This window comes from Capricornis sumatraensis, chromosome 11, assembly GCF_032405125.1.
Source record: "Capricornis sumatraensis isolate serow.1 chromosome 11, serow.2, whole genome shotgun sequence".
In the NCBI taxonomy this organism is placed as follows: Eukaryota; Metazoa; Chordata; class Mammalia; order Artiodactyla; family Bovidae; genus Capricornis; species Capricornis sumatraensis.
The window spans coordinates 41,128,956-41,147,630 of NC_091079.1; the positions used below are offsets into that span (position 1 = coordinate 41,128,956).

At 47.4% G+C, this 18,675-nt stretch overlaps 1 protein-coding gene across 3 annotated transcripts in view; it reads left to right on the forward strand.

Annotated features, from left to right (window-relative positions):
• The window catches only part of RGS20 (regulator of G protein signaling 20), a 47,668-nt gene that overhangs the window by 2,705 nt on the left and 26,288 nt on the right, over nucleotides 1-18,675 (forward strand). Inside the window, exon 2 of one of the 3 annotated variants that reach the window (XM_068983989.1) lies at nucleotides 16,925-17,234. The exons of 1 other annotated variant lie outside the window; for it this stretch is intronic. In XM_068983989.1, coding sequence (XP_068840090.1) covers nucleotides 16,925-17,234 — 310 coding nt within the window. The remainder of the gene's footprint in view (nucleotides 1-16,924; nucleotides 17,235-18,675) is intronic. One more of the 3 variants, XM_068983990.1, reaches the window with a different exon arrangement.

An 18,675-nucleotide genomic window follows, 5' to 3' on the forward strand; every position in this document is an offset into this window, starting at 1 on the left:
CCCCAAAGGTACCTACCAAGACAATGGAGCTTTTTATGGCAAAAGCAGGGAGCAGAAAGAAGAAAGGAAAAATCTCTCAGCAAGAAAGAAATTAGGCTTCCAATATCCAGCACCATATACATATATATCGATGTATTCAGAAGACAAAGTTATCCGGTCCTGCCTCCAGTTGTGAAAGAGCGAGTTCCCCAAGGACAGAGTTGGTTCTTCCCTTTGTGAAGGCCCTCGGAAAAGAATTCTGTCATAATTAACAACTGAGAGGCTCATAAACGTGCCTAAGGAAAGGCTCATCTGGAAGTCTGTCGTGGTTACAGCCTCCATCCTTGGCGAGCAATCCTCGGGGACCCCTGCAGGTGATTCCAGGTGAGCAGGAGGAGGGTTCCCCAGGCTCTGGACCCAGGGACTCTGAGTTCTCAGTGATCATAGCTACATTGTGTTCCTTTTATGGGGACCATAACAAAGCACGTGGTGTTGTCCTTGGAAAGGTGTAAAGAGTTCTTCTGCTGCTCAGTTTTGGCTCACAGAAGCCAGGTCAGTGGTGTGGCATTAAGACCAAAACTATGGGGATCTTCCCTGGTGGCTCAGTGGTAAAGAATCCCCCTGCAATGCAGGAGATGCAGGTTCAATACCTGGGTTGGGAAGATCCCCGAAAAAAGGGAATGGCTACCCACTCCAGTATTCATGCCTGGAGAATCCCACAGACAGAGGAGCCCGGTGGCCTACAGTGCTGCTGCTGCTGCTGCTGCTAAGTCGCTTCAGTCGTGTCCGACTCTGTGCGACCCCATAGAAGGCAGCCCACCAGGCTCCATCGCCCCTGGGATTCTCCAGGCAAGAACACTGGAGTAGGTTGCCATTTCCTTCTCCAATGCATGAAAGTAAAAAGTGAAAGTGAAGTCGCTCAGTCGTGTCCAACTCTTTGCGACTCCATGGACTGCAGCCTACCAGGCTCCTCCGTCCATGGGGTTTTCCAGGCAAGAATACTGGAGTGGGTTGCCATTGCCTTTTCCGGGCCTACAGTGCATAGAGTCACAAAGAGTCGGGCACAACTGAGTGACTTTCACTGTCAAGAGCAAAACTGTTGGGTACTTCTCTGGCAGTCCAGTGGTTAAGACTCCTTGCTCCCAAAGCTGGGGGCTCAAGTTCAACCCCTGGTTAGGGAACTAAGATGCCACATGGTCCATGGTGCTACAAAAAAAAAAAAAAGAGCAAAACTATTTTCAGCCTGTCAAAAACAGTAGTGTTATCACCCTAGAGTTTTAGATAGTTAATCTGGACTCTATCTTAACTTGATGAAGCATCTAAGATACCAGTTAATGCCTTTCACTACAATCAATGAAATAGTGATCAATTTTCAATTTCAAAGTGAATCTCTGGGAAGGGGTATAAATTAGGAGTCTGGGATTAACAAATACACACCTAGCACAGGGAAATCTACTCAATATCTTCTAATAACTTACAATGGAAAAGAATCTGAAAAAAATATATATACATATATACAGAACTGAATCACTTTGCTATACACCTGAAACTAACATTATATTGGAAATCAACTGTATTTCAATTTTAAAAGAATGCATACCTTTAAAATATACATATATATATACACACACAATACAGGCATTAAAAAATGTGCAATTATCTGTACTTTTCAATTGACCTGAAAAAGTCAGTCCTCTGAGGTTAAAGAGTTGGGTCATTAACTGTTTTCCATTAATTATCATCAGGGAGGCTGCTGGGAAAATGCAATTCTCTCCTCCACTGGGAATATCACGGAAAAGCCAACTGTTTGCTTCCTAAAACCCAGTGTCAGCCTCTCCATTCTCCACAGTGGAAGTAAAGATTTTTCTACTCTGAAAATAATAGTGTACAAAAAAGACCCACGTCAGTCCTATTATTCAACATTTAGATAAAAACTTTTAAATAAAGTTTTGGTCATGTTTACAATTTTTTTAATGCTTAAATAATTGTCTTTCAGAGTTTTACATTAAAGATTGGGTTTTCTTTGTTCTCCTCAAGGCTGAGAAGTATCAGAGAAAAGAGGAATTCTAACAGAACAGGACACTCCCTCCTCCCAACCCCCAACTGTGGGGCTTTGGGAAGCAGGGACAGGCCTTCAGTCCTTCCCTCTGCTGTAGCTTCTCCCTGCGTAGAGCACATTTCCTGAGTTGTTTTACAGATGTAAAAACCCTCCATCAAATGGAAGATGTTGACTACTTGAGGACCGTGAGCACACAGCCCCAGGCCTCCTGGAGCCTAAGGACTGTTCTTGTGAGCCCTGAGCCCGGGACACCTCCTGTGACATTATCATCAGCCCCATCAGAGAATTGCACACCAGCTCATCTCACACCCTGCCACCCAACACCTGCTCCCAGCAACCTGGCTTTTAAAAATGCTTTGCTGAAACCCTCCTGGGGGCTCAGGTCATGAGCTTTTCAGGGCATAAGCAACACGTCTCCTTGCAGGACCCTGCAGCAAACCTTGCTCTGCTCCAAAAATAAAAAATTGGGTTTTCCCACTGGGTTATATTTTTAGAAGCAAACGTCTCTACCGGTGCCACCAGGTGGCTTGTTTTAGCAAAGGTAGAGAGCGTTTTAACAGGTTTCTTCGCTCCTCTGAAGTTTTTTCTGAATGAGAATCAAGAGTATATTGTATTATGTAGTTTTCTAACTTGGCCTGAGTTTGCTTTTGTTCTTGAGAATGTAAACGTAGAGTTTCTGAACACATGAACAAATGACAGTAATTCTAAAATCAATGGCTTTGTAGGGCTTCCTGTCTTTACCCATCACACTAGACTCAGGGCACAAGTTAAGAAGCCTCTTATTCCATGGTGTCTCAGGATTCTAAAACATGTCTTCACTTCCCGGGTGCTGTGATAGAAGCCACACAGGGCTTCTCTGCAGCCTGGGAGGCATTGTAGCCTGGAGTTAGAAACTTTACAGAATGGCTTTATAATTATTGCACTTAAAATGACTGAAGAAAGTAATTTTAAAATGTAGCAACTCTTTTGAAAGATAATAGTTTAAACCTTGGAACATATTCAGATATTCAAGAGTAAAACTCAAATTGCAGACTATGTAATTTAACTTGACATTAGTGATGTAATCAAATATGTTTTTCCAAAGGAACATATTTTGCTTATGTGAAGCTGAATTTTCAACATTAATAATCACCAGGATTTATTCTCAAGTAGGGCTTCCTAGTGGCTCAGCAGTAAAGAATACGCCTGCCAATGCAGGAGATGCAGATTCAATACCCGAGTTGGGAAGGTCCCCTGGAGAAGGAAATAGCAACGCACTCCAGTATTCTTGCCTGGAGAATCCCACACACAGAGGAACCTGGCAGGCTACAATCCATAGGGTCACAAAGAATCAGACATGACTGAGCATAGCAACACAGCAATTCTCAAATAAGAGACAATTCCAAGAACTATTATTCAAAAACAGACTAAGGAATGATTTAAATATCGTAAGTCTAGTCTCAACATTTGTTTGCAGCTGCCTGTTCAGATTGCACCTGACTGGAGGATAAAAGGAAACGGCAGGAGCCTGGCAGCTCAGGAACCTGACCCCAGGGGTCTGTGGAACAGTCTGCTCTCCAAGTTCTCACTGCCAGTTCCCAGGAGAGTCGAGTCCAGTGGGGTCTGGTACTCACCCCTGGGTCAAGCCGGTCCTGGCAGTCCTGTCACCTGTGAGACAAACTTAAATGGTTGTCTAGCACACATTTTGAACAACTGTAAGTTTGAACCAGCATGTGGCCCTCCCAGAACACCCAGGTACTCGAAGGAGACAGACTTGCTTCCAGGGTTTGAGTTCTAGCATCTTTCTATCCATTGTGTGTGCTCAGTCGTGTCCTACTCTTTGTGACTCCATCAGCTGTCACCTGTCAGGCTCCTCTGCCCATGGAATATCCCAGGCAAGAGTACCGGAGTGGATGCTGAAGGCTTCATGTGACCCTCTCTGCTGTCTTGAGTCAGACCAGATGGATCCAGTGTGGGTCACCTAACCATCCAGATACATGGAGACATGACTGTTTTTACTTCTAAGTTATCAGGAAAGGTTGCTGGAGGTTATGTATAAAAAAAAAAAATAGTTGAGCAAAATAGGACCACATGGAATGAATAAAACATTGCTAGAAAGAAATGATCCAAGCATCTGATATTAGCAATTTCACACCACCTTTCCCAATTCTACAGTAAGTATACTCTCTCTGCTTCTGCAAGCTGCATTTATTTAAGTCTTTTGTCTGTGACCGTTTGCCTGGAAAGCCATGTGTTGTGAAGGAGATATTTTTTTGAAGTTTTCAGTGGAAAGCTCAGAGTGTTGCCACCCGCGCCATCATAGGAGGATATGTACTTAATTACATGGACACTTTCACTGCAGAACAAGTTTGCTGGATTATAAGCATATTAATCAGGAACTAAGAGCCACATCCTAACACTGCCTTTTTTCTGTTCTTGTCTTTTCCTAAAAATAGCTGCAAACTGTTTTTAACAACTCACTAGTGTCATCAAGGTCTCCCCTTTCCCAGGGTTCCAGCCCCAGACCTGTCCACCATGTTTTGGCCCCTGAAGAAGCCCAGGCTTTGGGGGCCCCTCTTCACCCCTCATGCACCCTGATAACACAGAGGGAAGCAGGTGAGGAGGGGAGGACGTGAGGGAAGGAAGCTAAGAAGGTTTCCCAGGCACCATAGCCATTAGCCTGCGCCCACCCCTCACCTCAAACCTTCCCCAACACTCCCAGTCACACCTGGGACACCTCATCCTCTCACTCTGGCCTGACTTCTCCCATTAGGAAGAAAATAAAGTTCAAGTTCATTTGGTGCTTAGATGTGTTGTTGTTGTTCAGTTGCTAAGTCGTGTCCAACTCTTTGCGACCCCATGGCCTACAGCATGCCAGGTTCCCCGTCCTTCACTATCTCCTGGAGTTTGCTCATCTAAGTTTACTTAGATATGAATGAACTAACATATTGTTCCCATCACAAAATGTGCATGGACTGCTAATATTAGGTCCACAAGTGTGAAGTCCCAATAGCATAATCTGGGGCAAATAAAACCTGAGCATGAGAGAGACCTGGTGTGTGCAGCTGTTTCTGGCGCCTCTCCTGAAGCCATGCTGAAGCCTGGTCCAGCCCCAGACCCACCAGGCACCAGATTCTACCTCTGGTTACAAAGAAGCTGGCTGCCCTGCATCACCCCTTCACTTCAGAACCTCCTGTGTTCTGCGCAGTCTTGACCAAAGGCCAGGAGAACTCTGCTGGGCTCATCTGTCAAAAACAGGCTCTCTTTTTCCATAAATGACATCAAAAAAGGGAAAAAATAGAGTGCCTTTGGTAATCATGGAAGCCTAAAGCTGACTGCATTTTCAAATGCCTTCTTGCTGAGTCAGGATTCAGCACTCAGCTGCTCTATTGGCACCCAGCCCTCCATCGCAGGCACAGATGCAGTGACCATGCTGAGGATCCCAAGAGCAAGATGGCTCTGCTCTGTTTTGTAAAAGACCGAAGGGAGTGATGAACGGTGAATGACGGAAATTCAAGCAGTGCAGGATCTCAAGCTAGTGAAACTTGAGGCTCCAGTGTATTAATAACTAATTGGAGTCTGATCAATTGAAGACTTCTTTATCCCAGCCACAGGTGTCCTGTTCTGTGCATCCTGGCCAGGGCCAAGCTGCCACCAGAGTGAGGACCTAAAGCAGTGTCTTTGGAATGGCAAGAATGAGGTTTGAATTCAGGTCCAAGTTAGCTTTAATTCTCTTGAGTTTTACCATCTATAAAATCAAGACAGTAATACCTGCCAGATAGAATTTCATTTGATTGATTCTTTTTTTTATCAGATACTTTGAATTAAAAAAAAAAAAAAAAACCTGTACCCAAGGATCCAGGTTTCCTATTAGCCCTGCCATCCTGGTAAACTCCCCAGACCCACGTGTTTGATTTGTAGCCCATTTGATGGACAGAGAAGCCTGGCAGACTGCAGTCTCTGGGGTCACAAAGAGTTGGACACAACTGAGCACGCAGGCACACCGTCTCCAATAATCAGTTGTTAACCTGGTTATTTCCCTCTACAAAATGGGCCTCCACCTGCTGGGCACATTGTAAGAGCCTAGTCAATACTAATTGGCTGGCGGATTAGTAAATAGAATTGCATTATTGCTCTGCTTCCTGAGACCCCAATCAGAGATGTTTTCTCCTGACCTCTTTAACTTGTTGTTCAGCAGCTGTCCTGTCTGACTCTGTAACCCCGTGGACTGCAGCACACCAGACTTCCCTGTCCTTCACTGTCTCTTGGGGTTTGCTCAAACTCATGTCCTTTGATTCAGTGATGCCATCCAACCATCTCACCCTCTGTCACCTCTTTCTCCTCTTGTCTTCAATCTTTCCCAGCATCCAAGTCTTTTCCAATGAATTGGCTCTTCACATCAGGTGAGTTCACTGTTAAAATCTTTCTTCAGCCAATGTCTCATGTCCTGAGGGAAATTAATGATAGTTACAAATCCTGAATGGCCCCAAGATGTGTCATTTCAAGTAGGTGCCAACTTCCAGCTTCCTCAAGAAAAACAGTCTTTTTAAAATGCCGGGTAAAGCCATCCAGTGAGTCCAACTGAAAGAAATCAGGGCCAGCTGACAAGTTCTCAGGCAGCCAGGCAGCCAGGCGGAAAGGGAGGGAGCTCGTGCAGCCTGAGTGAGGCTCACACAAAACCCGGTTCACAAGGAACCAGTGGGGAAGCACAAGCGCAAGCAGTCTTCCCGGCCGTCACAGACTGTCCACTTTGGACGGAACAATGGCTGCTCTTGTTCTTGCCGTCCTGTTTGTTGGCTTTCGTGTCCTCCGCTGTGACACTGGAGGATCCAGCCTGATCGATGGGGACAAATGAAGTGCAGGCTCTGGCTTGTGTTCCCTTCTGCATCAGGCCTTCTCCAAACACTCATTTCATAAAATCATATCCTTGAGGTGTGTGCAGGGAATTGGGATTGCTTCTATACCATCGTTTCTGGTCTTCTGCAATTTAAGAAGATGTGAGACACACCCTCGATAAGTTAAACACCATGTCTTTTGTAAGATCGTCTTGTTACAAAAAAGGTCAAATATACCTAAAAGCAGAGAAAAATAGCATGATAAAACCCTAAGTGTCCATTCTCCATGGGCTTCCCAGGTGGCTCAGTGGTATAGAATTTGCCAGCAGTACAAGGGACATGGGTTAGATCCCTGGGTCGGGAAGATCCCCTGGAGGAGAAAATGGCAACCCACTCCAGTATACTTGCCAGGAGATTCCCATGGACAGAGACGCCTGGCGGGCTACAGTCCATAGGGTCACAAAGAGCCAGACACGACTATAGCAACTTAGCGACTAAACAGCAACCCATTACCCAGCTTCCATAATCATCAAACCCAGGTCATGTCATTCCCAAGTTCATTCATTTAGGAAAAAATGATTGCATACACATTCCATCCCAGGAAGGCTTTAGGTTTTGGAGACACAGGTCTGAATAAGGCATAGCTCTGACACACACTGGGCTTGAAGACTCAGGGGAAATGAACAGTCAGTGTTACAACACAGGGCAGGAAGTACTGTGGTTAGAGAACGCAGACAGACTGCTGACCCATCCTGAGCGAGATCCCAAGGAAATGGCATCTAAGGTGAGTGGGAGATGGCCCTTGGAGAAAAAAGGAGGCCTCTATGGGGCAAGGGGAGGGACTGCAGTAGAGGTGACAGTCTATACAAAGAGCAGGAATGTGAACGAACAAGGGGATTTTAGGAACTGAAGGAATCTTAAAATGATTGGAACTTCGAGTATAAAAGAACAGTGAGAAACTTGGGTGAGTCAGCAGAGTGTCAACAAACCAGGAAAGGTCTTCTATGCCCCACTGAGTCCTGCAGAGACACCATGAGCCATTGAATGGTTAGATGGAAAGAGTGAAAACATGATCACATTTGCCAGCAGAGAGATCAACCCTCATGCAAGGTGGGAGTGGATTAGACTGGACAGAAGCTCAGTGTAGACGCCAAGGCGGGACCTGTGAAGGAGGCAGCTATAATTTAATTAACGTGCTGGGCAGTCCCACGGGGAATGCTGAAGTCCACAATTGGGAGGCCCGCAGGCTGTAGAGCTTCCTCTGTGGATTCTGCTCTGCATTTCCACTTAAAAAAGAAAAAATTGATGTGCACCATTTTTTAAATAATTACTGAATTTGTTACAATATTTCTTCTGCTTTATGTTTTGGTTTTTTGGCTCGGAGCCATGTGGGATCTTTTCTCCCAGACCAGGCATCAAATTCTCACCCCCGCATTGTGAGGGGAACTCTTAACCCCTGCACCACCAGAGAAGTCCCTGGGTCTCCACTATAAGGCAGGGCCAAGGTTTGGGTCTGGGGTTAGTGTTATGTGTGTTTAGGATTCAAATGACAACGGCACTGGAAACTTCATATACACATACACACCGGTCTGATATTTTGGCCACCTGATGTGAAGAGCCAACTCATTAGAAAAGACCCTGATGCTGGGAAAGACCCTGAGAGCAGGAGGAGGAGGGGACGACAGAGGATGAGATGGTGGGATGGCATCACGGAATCGATGGACATGAGTTTGAGAAAACTCCAGAAAATAGTGAAAGACAGGAAGCCTTGGGTGCTGCAGTCCATGGGCTCACAAAGAGCTGGACATGACTTGCAGACTAAAAGAACAACACAGTGAAGAAAGAGAATACTGATGATCGTGAGCATCTCTGTCACCTGCACCAGTCAAGCCTGCACTGGTCTCCACCAGCTCGTAGGGTTTTAACAAAAGAGCTTTTCATTTCTTGAAGTTACTGACATCAAATCTTGAAAAGTCTTGGGATGAAATATCACAATATAAATCCTTTTTTAATTTATTTTTTTTTATTGAAGGGTAATTGCTTTACAGAATTTTATATAAATCCTTCTTGACCTGCTCCTTTGTCTTCTTAAGAGAAACTTTATATGAAGTGACAAAGAAATGCATGATTTACAATTACATTAGACTATGGCTGTTAATCATTTTGGAAGTCTTGCCGCTTCTAAATTTTCTAAGACTGAAAGCTTTCTTGCAAAAAAATAAATAAATAGAAACTTTGGACATCACACAGAGTCAACTATATTGAATTTCATTTCAGAATAACAATATTCTGCATTCCATGGATTTAACTTACCAAAGGTCTCTTACTTTTATGAGGCCGACTCTCCTAAAGCTTTGGTGTAAATCCCTCACTAACTAAATTATCAGAGGCTTCTCTGTTAGGCCCTAAAATACTATTCCTTGCGCCATGCTCAATCACATCTGACTCTGCGACCCCATGGACTGTAATCCACCAGGCTCCTCTCTCCATGGGATTTCCCAGGCAAGGATACTGGAGCGGGTTGCCATCTTCTCCTCCAGGGGATCTTCCCCGACCCAGGGATTGAATTTGCATCTCTTGCTTTCCCTGCCTCTTTACTACTGAGCCACCTGGGAAGCCCCCAAATACTATTCCTTAAGTTCAGGTAAATCAGGCTATTATAGAGCCTTTATTATTCTTTTAGGACCTCAGAGAACTAAACAATTTAGTAGGGAAATAGAGAATTAACAGCCATGTGATGAATTGACTTAGTACCTATAGAGTTGAACTCAGTCATTCAATCTCATCTGCAGGTTTGGAAGCATAACTAGTCTTGGAATCCTCACTACTGAGTATGAGAAGAATGAGACATTGGAATTTTGATCATAGAGAATCAGTGTGGTCAGATGTACATAATTACAACTGGAAACTATCATATTCATTTGGAGACTAGGAGTTAACACCATCGCTGTCATAGATTACTGTCACTGGTGTCAGTAAATAATAAGCACATGTCCTGGATGTGGGGCCACAGAGCATTATGCCCAGGAGTTGTAGGATGGGGCCCAGCTCTGCTTTTTCTTTGCAGGGGGTGGGGGTGGGGTGGGATATAGTTGCTTTACATTGCCGTGTTGGTTTCCGCTGTACGATGAAGTAAATCAACCATATATGTATATATATGCTCTCCCTCTTGGACCACCCTCCTCCTCACCTTCCCCACATCACCCTTCTAGGTCATCACAGAACACTGAGCTGAATGCCCTGTGCTATACAGCAGCTTCCTACCAGCCATCTATTTTACACATGGTAGTGTATAAGAGGGAGAAGGTAGTGGCAGCCCACTCCAGTACTCCTGCCTGGAAAATCCCATGGATGGAGGAGCCTGGTAGCTGCAGGCCACGGGGTCGTTGAGTCGGACTAGACTGAGTGACTGCACTTTCACTATTCACTTTCATGCCTTGGAGAAGGAAATGGAAACCCACTCCAGTCTTCTTGTCTGGAGAATCCCAAGGACGGGGGAGCCTGGTGAGCTGCTGTCTATGGGGTTGCACAGAGTTGGACACGACTGAAGCAACTTAGCAGCAGTAGCAGCAGTGTATAAGAGAGCTCACTGGTCATAGCAAACACCCTCTTCCAACAACACAAGAGAAGATTCTACACATGAACATCACCAGATGTTCAACACCAAAATCAGACTGATTATATTCTTTGCAGCCAAAGATGGAGAAGCTCTATACAGTCAACAAAAACAAGACCAGGAGCTGACTGTGGCTCAGATCATGAACACCTTATTGCCAAATTCAGACTTAAATTGAAGAAAGTAGGGAAAACCACTAGACCATTCAGGTATGACCTAAATCAAATCCCTTATGACTACACAATGGAAGTGAGAAATAGATTTTAGGGACTAGATCTGATAGACAGAGTGCCTGATGAACTATGGACAGAGGTTCGTGACATTGTACAGAAGACAGGGATCTAGACCATTCCCAAGAAAAAGAAATGCAAAAAAGCAAAATGGCCGTCTGAGAAGGTCTTACAAATAGCTGTGAAAAGAAGAGAAATGAAAAGCAAAGGAGAAAAGGAAAGATACAAGCATATGAATGCAGAGTTCCAAACAATAGCAAAGAGAGATAAGAAAGCCTTCCTCAATGATCAATGCAAGGAAATAGAGGAAAACAATAGAATGGGAAAGACTAGAGATCACTTCAATAAAATTAGAGATACCAAGAGAACATTTCATGCAAAGATGGGATCAATAAAGGACAGAAATGGTATGGACCTAACAGAAGCAGAAGATATTAAGAAGAGGTGGCAAGAATACACAGAAGGACTGTACAAAAAAGATCTTCACGACCCCAGTAATCACGATGGTGTGATCACTCACCTAGAGCCAGACATCCTGGAATGTGAAGTCAAGTGGGCCTTAGAAAGCATCACTATGAACAAAGCTAGTGAAGGTGATGGAATTCAGTAGAGCTATTTCAAGGCCTGAAAGATGATGCTGTGAAAGTGCTGTACTGAATATGTCAGCAAGTTTGGAAAACTCAGCAGCGGCCACAGGACTGGAAAAGGTCAGTTTTCATTCCAATCCCAAAGAAAGGCAATGCCAAAGAATGCTCAAACTACCACACAATTGCACTCATCTTACACACTAGTAAAGTAATGCTTAAAATTCTCCAAGCCAGGCTTCAGCAATATCTGAACCATGAAATTCCAGATGTTCAAGCTGGGTTTCAAAAAGGCAGAGGAAACAGAGATCAAATTGCCAACATACTCTGGATCATGGAAAAAGCAAGAGAGTTCCAGAAAAACATCTACTTCTGCTTTATTGACTATGCCAAAGCCTTTGACTGTGTGGATCAGAACAAACTGTGGAAAATTCTTCAAGAGATGGGAATACCAGAGCACCTGACCTGCCTCTTGAGAAACCTATATGCAGGTCAGGAAGCAACAGTTAGGACTGGACATGGAACAACAGACTGGTTCCAAATAGGAAAAGGAGTATGTCAAGGCTGCATATTGTCACCCTGCTTATTTAACTTCTATGCAGAGTACATCATGAGAAACGCTGGGCTGGAAGAAGCACAAGCTGGAATCAAGATTGCTGGGAGAAATATCAATAACCTCAGATATGCAGATGATACCACCCTTATGGCAGAAAGTGAAGAAGAACTAAAGAACCTCTAGATGAAAGTGAAAGAGGAGAGTGAAAAAGATGGCTTAAAGCTCAACATTCAGAAAACAAAGATCATGGCATCTGGTCCTATCACTTTATGGCAAATAGATGGGGAAACAGCAGAAACAGTGGCTGACTTTATTTTTCTGAGCTCCAAAATCACTGCAGATGGTGACTGAAGTCATGAAATTAAAAGACGCTTACTCCTTGCAAGGAAAGTTATGACCAACCTAGACAGCATATTAAAAAGCAGAGACATTACTTTGCCAACAAAGGTCCGTCTAGTCAAGGCTATGGTTTTTCCAGTGGTCATGTATGGATGTGAGAGTTGGACTATAAAGAAAGCTGAGCACAGAAGAATTGATGCTTTTGAACTGTGGTGTTGGCGAAGACTCTTGAAAGTCCCTTGGACTGCAAGGAGATCCAACCAGTCCATCATAAAGGAAATCAGTCCTGGGTTTTCATTGGTAGCACTGATGTTGAAGCTGAAATTCCAATACTTTGGGCCACCTGACTTGAAGAGCTGACTCATTTGAAAAGACCCTGATGCTGGGAAAGATTGAGGGCAGGAGAAGGGGAGGACAGAGGATGAGATTGTTGGATGGCATCACTGACTCAATGGACATGAGTTTGGGTGGACTCTGAGAGTTGGTGATGAACAGGGTGGCCTGGGGTGCTGTGACTGAACTGACTGAGTGTATATATGTCAATCCTAACCTCCCAGTTCATGTTCTCTATGTCTGCACCTCTATCTGGATGCCACACATATGTATTTATATATGTTTTTGTTTTACTCTACCTGACTGACTTCACTCTGTTTGACAAACTCTTGGTCCACCCACATCTCTACAAATGACCCAATATCATTCCTTTCTATGGCCAAGTAATATTCCATTATATATACATACTGCATCTTCTTATCTGTCAATGGCTATTTAAGTTGCTTCCATGTCCTGGCTATTGTAAACAGCACTGCAGTGAACACTGAGGAACATGTGTTTTTTTGAATTATGGTTTTACTTGTCCTAACAAACATCATCTAACCTCACTGCTCTGCAGTTTCCTCATTAAATAGAAGGGGGTGAGGGGAGTAGTGATTAGTCGAGTAACATACATGAGAACATTTTGAAAATGCTCATACATCAGGGTAAAAAGAAGTCAATATTTTTTATGATAAAAGTAAGTGTGCAAAATATATAGTGGAAATTTTATTAGGGGAATGCCTATTCCTTCTTAGGAATAGCTTGTTTGGTGTAAATCTATTTATATATATTAAACTATATATTATAAAATATTATATAGCATTATATTATATATAATTATTATTCTATAATTATATATTACATAATATATTTAATTTTTAAATTGTAATCATTCATAATTAAAAAAATTCTACTAGTGTAGACAAATGTAATTTTTATAGATTTAGAGACCCCCCAGAAAATCACTAAAGCTTCAAAAATGAGTTTTGAATTTTTCTTTTTAATTTTCTGATATGTAATTTAAAAATTCCCTCCTGATCTCTGGATATATGGAATATTACAGAAGACAGTGCAGGCTTTAGTTTACTTTTCTTTTCCTTTCTTTTCTTTTTCATCCTCTTAAATGAGCTAACAAATAAGAAAGATGGGGGAGAAAGATTTTGAAGTCTTAGGACTTTGGTACATGGATCCTTTTTTCTTATCATTTACAAATGCTTCAGTTCATTTACATTTTTAATTAAAATATTCAAAATTAGAACCATGCAACCCTGCAGTTGTGAACTAATATAATTGTTGTGGTCATGGAAAAACGACGTCTACCAATGACAGAAAATTAAAATATATAGTATGGCTAAACCACAGCAAAATAAAATTTAAAAAAAATAATAAAGTTCAGGAAAAATAGGTCAGCTCAAAAAATTAAATCTAACTTCAAATTCCATTCTGTGATTTTCATTTTAAAGGCTCTCATAAATTTTTGGTAAAGAAGTAGTTTAATTCCACCGTGGATGTTTCCTTTATGAAATGTACTATTTAGGGGTGAATGACATTTCTGAATTTTCCTTTTGAAGGGAGTGAGAGACTCTGTTCATATCGACTCTGCCGTTCAGTAAGCAACATGAACAGTTAGGAAAGTGGATTCCCCATCAGAATCAGGGATTCCCTAAGACTTCTGGGAGTCCCTGGGAACAGTCCTTTTAGGAATACAGATTCCAAGATGATTCCATTTGGAACTGTTTCTTAAACTCTTGGACTGTCATACAGAACCTGGCCTAAAAGGAAGACCGGGCTTTTCGGCGTGATCGGCGCCGCCTGCGGCTGAAGGTCTCTCCTCGGATAACTTTTCTCGGATCGAATTTTGTGGCTGCTTTAATACTCCGTGCTCTGACCTTGCCAAAACGAGCAAAGGAAGTGGCTGGGTTTCAGCACCCGATGCCTCCAGCCTTCACATCCCCGGCTAGTTGGAGAAGCCGGCGGTCCTTCGCAAGACAGGAGCCAGAACTGGGGGAGCGGACTGCTGCCCTAGGGAAAACACCACTCTAGAGAAGAGGAAGAGGTGAACTTCTCCAGAGGCCCAGAGGAGCCGGGCTTTTATATTCTGCCTGCACATGTCTGCGGTTTCCCTCACAAGCGTCTCTGTCTGGGCTCACAGGACCGCAGCGCAATGCCTAATGAAGCGTGCCAAGGAAGGGGCGTCCAGCAACTCCGGAAGAAGGGCTGGGGCGGGAGAAGAGTCAGGTTACAGGTTCCATGTTCTCGAAAAACCACTTGAAAATCTGATCTAGAGACTCAAATTCCGGGACCCACGAAAGGCCTGTGGAGCGACCTTCGGGGCCCCGGCAGCCGGGCGCGCTCGGCAGAGGTGCGCCTGCGGCCCTGGTTCTGCGCTCTCCGCTCTGTTCCAGCGCTTGCCTGAAGCCGGTTGGGAAGGCCGCGGGGTGGGCTTGCCAATTCCGGGTCGCCGGGAACCAGGCCTGTTTTCTCTTGACTTGCTTAGCATAGTGGCATAGGCCTGCGGCCACGGGCACCGCTCTGGGGCTGCCGCTGCCGCTGGCCCAAGGTCCCCGCAGGTGCGCCCGGGGCTAGCGGCATCCCGCCCAGATCCAGGGGCGCAGCCGCGGCCGATCTCTCCTCCCACCCCCCGCCCAGAGGCTGGTCGCCTGCGTCCCTCCCCGAGAGACAGACCCTGGGCGCCGAGGCCGGCTCTGGGCTCTTCGGCATCTCTCACTTCCCTCCTCTAGTGAGCCTTTGGCGTGCATCCAGAAGGCTCGGGGATTTCCGGGTCCAACCGCTAAAATAAACGCAGCGGAGGTCCAGAAAGCGGGGGAGGGGAGAGAAGCGTCCGCACGCGGAGAATGAAAACACTATGAGAACGACCCCGTTCTCTAGGAAAAGGTAATGAGAGAAGCTCAACAGTGAACTTGCTCGGAAATGCAAACCCAGCTCCACTCTCGCCGGGCGCATACCAACAAGCGAAGGACGAATCAGCCGGAGAGCCCGGCAGCTTCCCAGAAAGGGCCTCATGAATGAGAATGGGTTGCTAGGTTTCCTCGCTCCCTCCTGACACCCGCTTCCCACCAGAGGAAAGGAAGCAGGCCCGGCCCTGCCACTGCCGAGCGGGGACGCGCGGCCAAGCCCACGCGGCCGCTCCCGCCTTCAGGACCCTGGAGAGCGGTCGCCGCGACCCGAGGACGCCCGCCACGCCCCCGGGTTGCCCGTATTCGCTGCTTCCCGCCTCCACCTTTATTTTTCTTGGCAACCACTAGCTCTTGCTTTTCACACACATTTAATTGTCTTTTCACTTTGCTTGCGGGGGCTGTTTGGATTGGCTGAGTTAGGTTCCGGTTTGTAACTTCACTAAATGTTAGTGGATCAAGAAGCTCTGAGAGCTCCAAAAACCTGAACAAGGAGGGTCACCTCAAAAAGCCAAAGTTCAATCCCTTTACTGCGTAAATGAATCGGATGAACTCAAAGAATAAGAATTTCCGAAGGTTGGCCGTCGCGTTGGTAGCAAGGTAGAGTCCTGAGGCCCTGAGTTCTAAATTAACGTTTGCCTGTACATAGCAAGAAACAAGTTTATCTTTACCTTAGTCTCTTAGATCTCCCACGCAACAAGTGGAAGGTGAGAGGCCTGCCTCTCAGCTGGAGGCCTGCCTCCAGCATTGGCTGGAGGAATAAGATGAACACAGGGCGTGTGGAAAGGGGGCTGTAGATTATGCTAAGTTCTGGTCTCTCCTGACCCCAGTACCCAGCACAACCGAAATCAAATCGCCAGTGCATTTTCCTCCAGCCTGAAGGCCCTTCAGTCTCCTGCCTGTAACCAGGCCTCCCCTGGACTCTTCTCACAGGCCCTGGTGACCTCATCCGTCTCTAGTAGAGCTCTGGGCACTTTAGACGGTGGAACAAGACAGAGGGAAAGAGGCAGGATGAGAGGATGAGGCAGAGTGAGAGTTGCAAAAGTGAAGCAGGAGATTTTCAACCATATTCGAAAGAACCAAGAGAGGTGAACACAGACACTGCTGTGCACTGCACCTCACAGGGAACAGGTCTCAGAATTCCCTGGGAATGTTAACATTCTCATTCTGATGCGGTGGGTCAGGATAGGGTCTGAGATTCTGGTTTTCCAACAAGCCTAAGTATTATCCAAGCTGCGGGTCCAAGGACCACACCTTAAGTAGCAGGCAGTTAGAAGAGGGTGGGAGGAGAGGGCGGTGAGGCGGAGAGGGAAGAGAGGGGAGGATTAGCAGCTGGGAGAAACTAAGCAGAGTCCTTTTCCTCTTGCTCTCACCGACTTCTCTTGCACCCCCAAAGTAACGCCTCAAAATGCCGCAGACTGGCACTCTGCACTTCCTCTTCGGTCTGCAGCAGGACCCCACAATGACCTTGTGTGGTTTTGTCTCTCTCCTCCCCCGCCTCTCGCCCTGCCCGCCGGCCCCGCACAGCTCCCAGGTTCGCCCGCTGCCCCGACGCTGCTCAGCCTCCTCTTCGGCACGCTCTCCGGCCTCGCGCGCTTCTTCGCTCTCCTCCTTCGGCGACCCCCTCCTGAGGCTCCCCTGCGGCACCGGGACTTCTCCGCCCTGATCCCAGCCCTGCCAGCCGCCGGGCTCTCGCCGGGGCAGGAGGAGCGGCCGGGCCGCCTCTCGCTCCTGCTCAGGGCAGCTCTGGCACTGCCTGGCCGACCCTCAGGGGGACGTCTGCCTCGGGAAGTGGACTCCAGCGCCGGGCAGAGCTCGCCCATACCCGTGAGTACTGTGGTCTCACAGTCCGCGACCTCACCGGGACGCCAGCATCCCGGGTTCCTCCCTAACTCGGACTGACCCACTCCATGTGGGGCCAGCAAGGGGAGAGCGGGAGGGCAAGCGGGAAGGTCAGACCTGGCAGCGCACGTTCAAGGAAAAGACGCCGGCTGCCCGCCTCACACCCCTCCCCCCAGGAGACCCTCGAGGCTACTTTTCCCGGACCACTTCCTTCCAGAGTCTATGGAAGAGGGAGGGGGCCCCCGCCGTCTGCGAGGCGGCTTCTCAAACTCTCCGTCTTTACGCGTCGCTCTCCTCCGGCTACTCCAAGCCAACCGGGGACAAGCTTCCTCCCCCTCCTCGCGCTCCCACTCCCCAGCCCCCGGCTACAGCGGGCTTGGGTGGCCAGGGAGGAAATGACGTGATGTTATTTTAGGGTCAGGTCGGCTTCCAGCTTCAGTTCAGCTCTCCGCGCTCGGGCGCACGGCCCCGGCAGTCAGACTGCGTCTCGATCCCGCGGGAGCGCCGCGGTCTTAAGGCCTCCGCGGCCGCAGAGCTGGGCGGCGGGTTCCCCCCACCCTCCAGGTCTCCTCCTTCCTCGGATTCCAGTCAGGAGTTAGTTATCCCCCGCTCGCTCCACCCTCACCCCGCAATCCAGCCAGGTGGGGCCTTCGACTCACTCGGGCGGGTAGGGAGGGGTGAGGAACCCCTTTTCAGTATCGGGCCGTTGGCGGCTGAGGCTGCAGCCTGAGGGGGTGGGGGGCGAGCTGGGAGAAGCACTCGGGGGGAAGGAGACGGTGGGGACTGCCCTCCCGAGGCGGACAGTCGGCGGCCGAACTCTCCAGGTAGCAGCACCTGGGCGCGCGGCCCACCCCTGCGCGCACACTGGCTCCTCCTTCCCACCGCTCCATTCATAAGGTCCCACGCTCTTTCTCCCGCACGCCTGAGTCCCATCCAGTCCCTGCGAACCCCAGCGTAAGGAATAGCCGAGGGGGTTCTTCGGCGCCCACTCTCCGTACTTCCTAATCGGGCTGGAGAAGGGGACCAAGGTCCGGGCGTGGATGGGGACCCCCAGCTCTCGCCGCAGAGGAGCGCGCCGCCGGAGGCGAGCCCTGGGATCGCGGAGCCAAGGAGGGGGAGAGAGGGGCGGGGAGAGGCAGAGCCGAGGGAGGGAAAGAGCGAGAGAAGAGGGCGACTGGAAAGGCCGAGAGCCAAAGGCCGAGGAAAGCCAGGGAGGGCGATCGCGGGCTTAACAAGGGCTGCACTTGGAATTATAATAAAAATCAGGCACTCGCGGGACGCATGCGCACAGAGGACGGAGGCGAGCTGACCCCAGCCACCCCTCCGGCTCTCCGGGTGGACGGAGGAACCGTGAGTACCCGCTAGCTCAGCGGCTCCTTCTCCCTTCCGGACTCGCGCTCAGACCTCGGATACCCGGGCGGCGGGG